At 36.6% G+C, this 9664-nt stretch overlaps 1 protein-coding gene across 1 annotated transcript; it reads right to left on the bottom strand.

Annotated features, from left to right (window-relative positions):
* Window positions 1-7343: 7343 nt before the first annotated feature.
* Window positions 7344-9653, bottom strand: RD2 (Adenine nucleotide alpha hydrolases-like superfamily protein). The gene is made up of 5 exons (XM_039045688.2): window positions 9197-9653; window positions 8998-9077; window positions 8776-8894; window positions 7749-7825; window positions 7344-7634 (listed from the first exon to the last, which is right to left on the bottom strand). The coding sequence occupies exons 1-5, from the start codon at window positions 9426-9428 to the stop codon at window positions 7609-7611; spliced, it is 534 nt and encodes a 177-aa protein (XP_038901616.1). The 5' UTR covers window positions 9429-9653; the 3' UTR covers window positions 7344-7608.
* Window positions 9654-9664: the final 11 nt, after the last annotated feature.

The following is a 9664-nucleotide window of genomic DNA, read 5'->3' as shown; positions in this document are numbered from 1 at the left end:
TGTTGAGTTAGAAGAAGTTGAAACTACTGTTGAGTTAGAAAGTCATGATGTAGAGGATGAGCATTGTGATCCAACTGTTGCCACAAACGACGAAGAAGTCGAAATAGATGATGATGATATCGATCTAGATCAACTACCTGGTCAAGTTTATTGCGTACATGAAGTTCCCGAAACATTTAGTGAGATAGACCTGAACGAGATGACCATTAAATCCGATTCAACAACGGGGGAAGACAGTAATATGGGGTCTGATTCACTGCTTAAGGGGATGATATTCAATTCCAAATTGGATTTAAAAAATGCAGTGAAAAACTATTCAATCATTCGACATCAAAATTTTGAAGTCATTGAGTCAAAGAAAACAACATGGGATGTCAGGTGTAAAAGATATAGCAATGGGTGCATATGGAGACTTCGTGCTGTTTGCCGTAAAAAACACGATAAATTTGAAATTACCCATTATAATGGCCCGCATTCTTATGTGTATGAAAGACTGAGTCAGGATCACAATCAATTGGACTCCGATTTAATTGCATCTAAGGTAAGCAACATAGTGGGAAAAATCCGTCAGTTGATATTAAAACATTACAAGATATTATCTTGAAAAAGTGTGGTTATTCCATTAGTTACTGGAAAGTGTGGGACAGAAGAAGAAAGGCAATTACGAAGATATTCGGAGATTAGATTGAATCATACAATTTTCTACCTAAATGGATGAATATCTTACAAATCACAAACCCCAGTACAGTCGTCCATTGGAGGCTAAATGAGGTGGATTGTGATGAAAGGATTGTAATGTTCAGTAGCGTGTTTTGGTCGTTTGGACCTGTTATTGAGGGTTTCAAGCATTGCAGGCCGCTACTTCAAATTGATGGAACCCATTTGTATGGGAAGTATGAAGGAACATTATTAATAGTTACCTCAGTCGATGCAAATGGTCACGTCTATCTAGTTGCATACGCCATTGTACTGGAGGAAAGTGCTGACTCATGGGGCTGGTTTTGGAGAAATCTATGGGATCATGTGGTGCATAGAAGGGAAGGAATGTGTCTAATTTCATATAGATTCAAAGGCATTATATCTACCGTTAGAAACCCTAACAACGGTTGGGTTGGAGTAAACCACAGATCCTGCTTGCGACATGTGGCGAGTAATTATAACAACAAGTACAAAAATAGTCTATTGAAGAGTTTGTTGTATAGTGCAGGATCAAAATTTCAAGTTCGGAAGTTTAATGATTATATGGCCGAATTTCAAACAACAAACCCTAATTGCTTACGATATTTTTCTTCCATAGATCCTAAACAGTGGACACAGTCACATGATGGTAGTCATCGTTATGAATGGCTAACCACGAATGTGGTCGAAAGTACAAATGTTGTTCTGAAATGAGTCAGAAAGCTACCCATCACTGCACTAGCTCAAGCAACATTCTATCGAACTATTGCTTATTTCACTACTTGTCGTGTAGAAATAGAGACTGCTCTTGAATCGGGAGAGTGTTTCACAAGGTAAATTATTCACATCTTAGTTACCCACGTTTTTATACTAACTGTAGACGTATTCTAAGTAATTTTCGTATTTGTCATAGGTACGCGGTAAAGAAAATAACTCGTTGGAAACAACGTGCAACTAAACATTCCGTCAACATATTTGGCCATCGAACAATGTTATGTGACGTCACCACCTCAATCAACCCAATAAAACTAAAAGGTGGAAACACACACCAAATAAAATTAAGTGAAAAAACATGCACATGCAATAAGTGGCAGAATTTTGGAATCCCTTGTTCTCACGCTATGACTGGATGTAAGACCATTAGGGTAGACTATTTTTACTACATTGAAGACTATTACAAAATTACCACTTATCTGGCATGTTATTCACCCCAATACGAGCCCATCCCCGATAAAAAATGTTGGCCTGATTCTAACTTTCCCACTATTTATCCAGATGAATCACGAGTTAGGAAGGTTAGCAGACAGTGTGCTTCTCGCATGTAAAACGAGATGGCTTGGAGGGAACGTTACAAGACATGGTGCACAATTTGCAGACAAGAAGGGAATAATAGACGGAATTGTCCCAATCGAGCTCATGATGCGACTTAGTTATTTATTTTTAATTGTCATTGTATTTAATTGATTATAACTCCTTTTACTTATTTATTCTTTATTAATTGTCATTGTATTTAATTGATTGTATTTATATAATGAAGAGTGTATTCTTTATTAATTGTCATTGTATTTATTGATTGTAATCACATTGATTTTTACTAAATATTTAAGTTAAATTTAATGTTGTTTTTATGGGATCAGATGGACGGGGATGTTACCACAGGGCCATACAACGACTCGGTTTTGTACTTACAGTGCAACCATAGATCTGAGGTTGTTTGGGAAGACGAGCATATCGATGCAATGCATTGTCGGCGAAGAGAGGCTGTTATTCGAAGGCACGAGAACCAGACCCTCGTATATTGAACTATCTACGAGCTGCAGGATTCTATGGAGTCTCTTGTATAAAATGTATACAACTAGATCGACATCTGATAACGGCATTAGTGGAACGATGGCGGCAGAAGACACACACTTTCCACATGTTGCATGGAGAGTGTACAATTACACTTCAAGATGTAGCCATCCAATTTGGACTCCCGATTAATGGAATACCATTGATCGGGTCTCTAAATTATGACTAGGAACTGTTAGGGTTGATGCCCTAAAGTATCGTGTCCTGTAGTTTGTAAACAGTTTGTACAAACATTTGTGTTGTTAATATATGATATTTACTTCATATATTGTATTTTTGTTCAGTTGCTTGTTTTATTTTCTTTACCACAAACCAAAAAACATAAAATATCTGGTTATCTGTATGTGACTCAAGCATGTATGTGGTGACATACAAGTGGATCATGTCTTGAGTGATGACCAAAATGGTCTGTAGTATATGGATATAGGAGGGAAACCTTATCTTGGTAACGCTACGGATGCAGCCCGCTTTGTGGAATGGTCACAAGTATTATGACTTGTCATAGATGGTCTGATCCTGATCATTCGTGTTGGGGACATACGAGTGGGGGCGTCCTATACAATGAGTTTGTATAAGACCTGACCACGAAGTGTTAACATCTCGTTATATAACACCATTCATGACAAAGACTTCACTTCACTAGGATGACCATAGGTAACATGACCTCAATCCTGAGTGAGTTGGAAACTCCTGCCATTGAGGCGGTCCTTTGATTTGTATGGGTGCGAGTGGCCAGATCGCCGATTCAAACCTACCATTTTGGGGATTCGTCTGATTTGGGAGCTGGGAACTTAGCTACACAAGATAGAATTCACTCCTTCCCCGAGACAGGGGTAAGTAGATAGATAGCTCCCTTAAGGGCTGATTCTGGGGCTTGAACGATGTGGCACCACACACTTTCTCTTGGCCCAGAGGTGTTCACACATAGTTGGACTATGTTGTATTGTTCATTAGAGGAATCAGTGGTATTTAAGAAGTGAGATGTAACTACAGGGGCATAACGGTAATTTGGCCCAACTTTACTTACGAGCATCTGTGAAGGGTCATCGTACTCATGATTGATTATATCCAATGGACACAGAAATATATCTGAGATAAGAAGAGTTCAGTTGTTGGTCTGTAGTGGAATGCCTAATAGTTAATGGATGGTGGATCTCATAGCTAAAGAGTTTAGTCAGTTGTTCATGTACCGTTGGAGCTTCGAGCCACAGGTCCATTAGGTCCCCTAGGTAGCTTGGATAAAGTCGAGAACCAGTATTTGGGTTAATTTGAATTGTTTAAATTGAAAAGAGGAAGTTCGATTATCTATGATATAATTGGATTGGTTAATTATATATGATATAATTGGCTGAATATATGAGATACATTATTTTGGAGGAAATTAGATATAAATATGATTTATATCAAGTAGAGGAGAAAATACTATAGTAGATATGTGATATCAAACTATAGGTTAAAAATATAATATGATTATATTTATTAATATTTTAGTTGGTTAATTATATGATAATTAATCCAAAAAACTCACGTTTGGACGTGGGTTAGTGGGGCAGTGTCGGTTATTGTAACCGATGACTTAAAATGAAAATAGTTTTCATTTTAAACGCTCGTCCGAAAAAAGATAGAAGATCGCGTTGGTGAATCGTAAACGATTGCTTAATAATTTCGAGAGCCTATATGATAGTCGCTCTTCGTCTAGACGATCGTCTACCTCACGCCTAAACGATTGCACACTAGTTCCTACACGATCGCATAGCTTCTCTAAACGATCGTATAGTGTGCCGATTTTGCTAAAGATCGTATACCATTTCCTAAACGATCGTTCAGTAAAACCTACACGGTCATGTAGCTTCTCCTAAACGATAAGCATTGTGCTATGCGATAGCACCTGTTTCCCTCCCACTTGCTTATTGTCTACACGATCAGTGTTTCCTCTTTCCTCTACCAAATTCACCAAAGACCACGCTTTGGGTTCTCACTCCCAAAATACCCGGGGCTCTTTTCTGGTGGTGTCGTCCCCACGACGTTCGTGTTCGCGGTTGTTTGTGCTGTTGCAGTTGACGCTTCCACTGGGCGTTGGTAGATCGCGTGGAGGTTTTCCGCTGCTTTGAGTGCTGAAGTTTGAAGAACGTCTTCAACTGGTATGACACTCTTTCCCTTGTTATTTTGTTGTTCATAGCATGCCGATAATTAGTGTTTGTTTGCATAACTATATGTTTTGAATGTATAATATGTATTTCGGTCGCGGTGAGATCGGAGCGATCCGAACGCGCTCCTGAAACTCTTCAGTAAGAGATCATTCAGGAACAACTTTGTGCCCTTCTTTTAGGCATAACCACGAATGACGCCGTTCTTAAGGGAGGTCGTCTAAGCTTGTCATGGTTAACTGATCAATTTAACAACTTCACCCATCAACCAGACCATGCAGATGAAAAGGACTTGCAACGATATGCTCAAGCATATATTCTCATGTTGATTGGAGGATTGGTATTTCCCGACAAATCCAACAGTGGAGTGCACCTGATGTATCTTCCTCTCTTGGTAGATTTTGATGTTACCGAGATTTAAGTTGGGGCGCTGGATGTCTTACATGGTTGTATAGGCAACTATGCAAGGGTGCAGTTATAGATGGAAAAGACATTGCAAGCGCACTTTTATTGCTACAAATTTGGGCATGGGATCAATTTTCTCTTCTAGCGCATCAACGACTCCATAGATACGAGAAAAACTTAGGTGACAAACCATCTACAGTAAGGTAAGCATATTTACCTCATTATTGTTGTGTTCATTATGAAATACTAATAGCTAAAATTCAACTTGTGATTGTTGTAGATGGAATGACAACTATTATGTATAGAGCATCGATGCATGTTCTAGTACAGTATAGGTACATACTAGATACACATATGCCTAACCAGGTAATATTTTATTCATTCATATATCATATATTCATAATGTTTCAATCTTCTGGTTAATTTATATTTTGACATACATGTATGTAGATTATTTGGGAGTCATATAATTATCTTATCCAACTATTTCCACCATACTTTTCGATGGTAATGAGATATGGACATCCAGATGTCCACTCATATGCTTCTTCATTCTTCGTTGTGAAGTGGCATCACCTAGATCGTGTGATGCGTCAATTTAGGATGTTGCAACAAATTCCTCAACCTTGCAACACAGACGCCCGACTTCATTTACACGATATAAGGGGCAGGCATGAGCGAGACTAGATTGCATATTTGGCTCCTCAAATTTCAATTTGGGAAAATCAACAGAATTTGGTTGTTCATGGATCTCCTATTAACAATGGTGTAGATACCGAGCCTGGATATATTGAATGGTATTCCACTGTGAGCAGGCAGTACATAACTAAAGCAGGAGCATCCTATCACTTGTTGGTATGAGTTTATTGTTTACTAGGATTATTTGATTTTATTTCTTCATTGCACACCAAAATAAATTTTAATGTCATTAATTTGTTATTCAATTTTTTTTCAAGCTAAGCTTCCAAATTTACCATTATTTGCTTAAAGAGCCTTGCGTAGTCTCATCTCAATATATCGAGTGTGATATTTCGATGGTGATGTTCCAATGGAAGAACAAGGTGATCCAGCAAGACATAAAGATGTTCCTATTCGACCTAATATTCGGAATGAATATCCAACAATGCCACCCAATCATTTTACACATACTTCCATAGTGTCCTCTCCCTCAACATTTGAATTTTTTCCAACAACCCTCAGTACACTAAGTATGAAAGATGGACAAACTTCACGTGTCCATCCAAATGTCCATGACCAGTATGTGACATATTGACAACGTAGTGAGAGTATACACTTTGTAGAGGAAAGTCAACCATCAAGTGTAAGAGGGCGTGGCAATCATGGACACTATGTCACTCAACATGATTGATCTAGGCGTAATAGGGGATCGTTTTCCGGTCGTGAATAAAGAATATTGTACATATTATTAAATTTATTAATAAAATTCAATTACGAAAATGCACTTGCAGTCTACAACACATCCTAAAAAACATTGAATATTATTTCCAATAGTCGAAATTTAATATCTATATTTTTGCATAAGTTTCTAACAACTTTAAACAAAAACAATAATTTGAAATTAAAAATTAATATTGAGTATATCAAATCAATCACAAAAATTTCTTAATCTCAAAATAACATGATTGTTTATCTTGTTAAAAAACTAGTAATATTACTATCAAAATAAAAAACGAGATTAGTGAGATGGTTGATTTTAGGTAACAATGATTTAGAATTAAACAAATGAAAATTATTAACTGTAAAAAAAAAAAACATAAGTAATGAAAGAGTTAGATTTCGAGTTGTTAAAAGAATAAAAAAAAATAAAAGCAATAAAAGCAATATATTTTTGAAGAAATGCATCTTTTTTTTTTTAATGAATGCGTCTCTGAAGAGACTCATTCAGTCCGAAAAAAAATAATAAAATATTGTTGAATGCGTCTCTTTGAATGGAGACAAAAAAAGACACCTTTTCCCCTGTATAAGTTCAAAAGACCCACTTTTGCCTAATTAAGTTTCAAAATAACCCCACAAATCTAAATAACCCCTCAAACTTCATCTCAATTGAAGCTGCAATTCAAGTTGTGTAGGGAAAGACATTGACAAAAACTTATTTGAAGCCTTTCATTTTCAAAATTAAACGTTTAAGGGTCAAATCCGTACAAATATTTAATTTTGAGGGTCTAATTTTCACTTTGATATAAGTTGAAGGACTGACTTTTTACAACTGAAAGTTTGATGATACAATTGCAACTACTACCATACTTCAAAGGTGGTTTTTGCGATTAGTCCAAAAATATATTATCAAACACATTTTAAGTAAACAACTGTCTAATCGAAATCCATTTCTAAATTGGCTACTAATCACACCTAATCGAAAATTACATATATAAATACAATATCAAATTCTTCTTGCAATCTAAATACAAAACCCCAAAACTTTAATACTAAAACCAAAAAAGAAAACACAGAGATTGAGGAAGAAACATTGTAGTTTCATTTCAAGCTTCAACCAAGTAGTTGGCATTCAAATCACAGATGCTTCTCCAGCTTCTGTCACAAATGACAAACGAAATTCCAAATTCACACTTTGAAGTTTGAACCTTTAAATCTGTAAGCAAAAAGATTTAGAATTTCCCCTTTATTTTTTATTCTACAAAATTGTACCTTTCCCAGGAACTATAATAACAGGTGCTGATTTGCAGTTGTGAAACACATGCTCGCTCACACTTCCTTGCAAAACACTGAAAATTAAAATAAAAAAAATCCAATTCCCAACATTAGAAAAGTAAATCTACTTTGTGTTATAGGAAATATTTTGACTGCTAGATGTCAAGTCTAAAGTTCTGTAAATTGAGTTTGATTATATGAAGAGATAGCTTATATAAAAACATGAATGCGTGTAAGTTATATACAAGCGATTTATCATCATTCTCGGATGTAGCAACCAACTTTCGATTGTAATGTGTTCTCTTGAGTTGTTTCCCGCTATACTCTAATGCATTTCTAGGTTTCATGAGTCGAAGAGCTACTTTGGATTGATTTTTTAAGTGATTAAAAACACTTTTTTAAGCATTTAGAAACTTAATCCAAACATGCTCTAATTTAAGTAGCAAGTGATATAAACAAATCCATATATCATATCTAGACTTAACTTCTTAATCCCTACATATATGAACCTAATCTACAAGTCAAATACCCAGGAGGTTATGTTTTGGTTTAGTTTTAGTCTTATTTCATTTGGATACATATACATGAATATCGTTTGTCAAGTTCATGAATTGGTTTAAAGAGTTAGTTTAAATCTTTGTCCTTTTGCCAAAACTTTAAATATCACATCTTAAACGATATAGATACAGACATAAGACACGGACATGATATGACACAGACACAGACACACATAATTTTTTTAAAAATCTAGGACACACGTGAAAGACACGTTTGTTAATATACATTTTTACACTCGAAGAAAATTTAAAGTAAATAGATGGATGATTTATATGTTTAAAAAATAGTTTGCAAGATTTACTATTATATTTATGATCATATAAGTGTCTTTTTAGTCTATTCAATGAGTTATATGCATATCTAATGCATACTTGCATCATCAAGTCAGATAAAACGTTCAAAACACAAACACCATAATCAACGCCACAGAAAAACTTCCCATGTAATTGCCAAGTTTAAGTTATACCTTTGAATTAAGCTTCTTCCTCTTGTGCCCATAACAACAGCAGCAGGCTTCAATTTCTCTGCTTCCTTACAAATAACCTTCCCTGCATCCCCCTGCACAATCCTTGCCACAGTCCTAACCTAAAAAGCAAAAAAAAAAAAAAAAAAAAAAAAAACCAAAATCACATCTCATTTGCCATTAATGGCAGCAAAAAATCAGCAGTGTCCTTAAGTCAGTACCCACCATGGCCACCTCAAAGGCCTCCACTGCAAGCTTCTCCATCAGCCCTTGACTAAACTCATAAACTAATTCATTCTTCACATCTAATTAATCAAAACCCACAAAAGAAAAAACATTGAAACCAGTGAAATGGGGATTTTGGGAAACAGGGGATTTTTCTATTTGATTTGGTTGTGTGAAAGGGTTTTGAGAGATTTATTACTGGAAACGGCGTGGACTAGATGGATGGTGTCGGCGAGGCGGCAGAAATGGATTAGAGCCCAATCGAAAGCGTGCTTGCTGTTGGGTCCATGGTCGACGGCGATGAGGATGTCTCGGCCACGGCGTCTCTCCGCCGTCTCTCTCTCCAGCTCTGGCTCCGGCACCACTGGGATCAGCGACGGAAGCCGGACTTCTCTCCAATTGTATTCTTCTTCCTCCTCTAATGTATCCATCGAAGAGAAAACAAGACGGTCAAAATCGAATGATGGGATTTGGGGTTTTGTGTGTACGTTTGGATTGTGGAATGGAATCGGAGAGATGGGAAATGGGTGGTGATTGGGGCTTTAAAATGGTGGCCGGAACCAGAGTTGGTGGCGAGTCGGGTCTTTTTGCTTTTCACAGCCGCCGATGCTGACGAAATATCGTCTCTGATTATTGAAGGCTGGTTGTTTCTAGCTAATTACTTTTA

This window comes from Benincasa hispida, chromosome 10, assembly GCF_027475165.1.
Source record: "Benincasa hispida cultivar pf3 chromosome 10, pf3_genome.v1.1, whole genome shotgun sequence".
Taxonomy (NCBI): domain Eukaryota; kingdom Viridiplantae; phylum Streptophyta; class Magnoliopsida; order Cucurbitales; family Cucurbitaceae; genus Benincasa; species Benincasa hispida.
The sequence above is the reverse complement of the archived record's forward strand: the minus strand, read 5'-3'. Positions and strand labels throughout refer to the sequence as shown.

Excerpts from the sequence above, each read along its gene's own strand:
- RD2 (XM_039045688.2), bottom strand. The coding sequence starts at position 9,428 with ATGGATACATTAGAGGAGGAAGAAGAATACAATTGGAGAGAAGTCCGG. Across the intron at positions 7,826-8,775 it reads GGAAGAAGCTTAATTCAAAG|TGTTTTGCAAGGAAGTGTGA; the intron begins GTATAACTTAAA and ends TTTAATTTTCAG. Across the intron at positions 7,635-7,748 it reads TATTATAGTTCCTGGGAAAG|AAGCTGGAGAAGCATCTGTG; the intron begins GTACAATTTTGT and ends CATTTGTGACAG.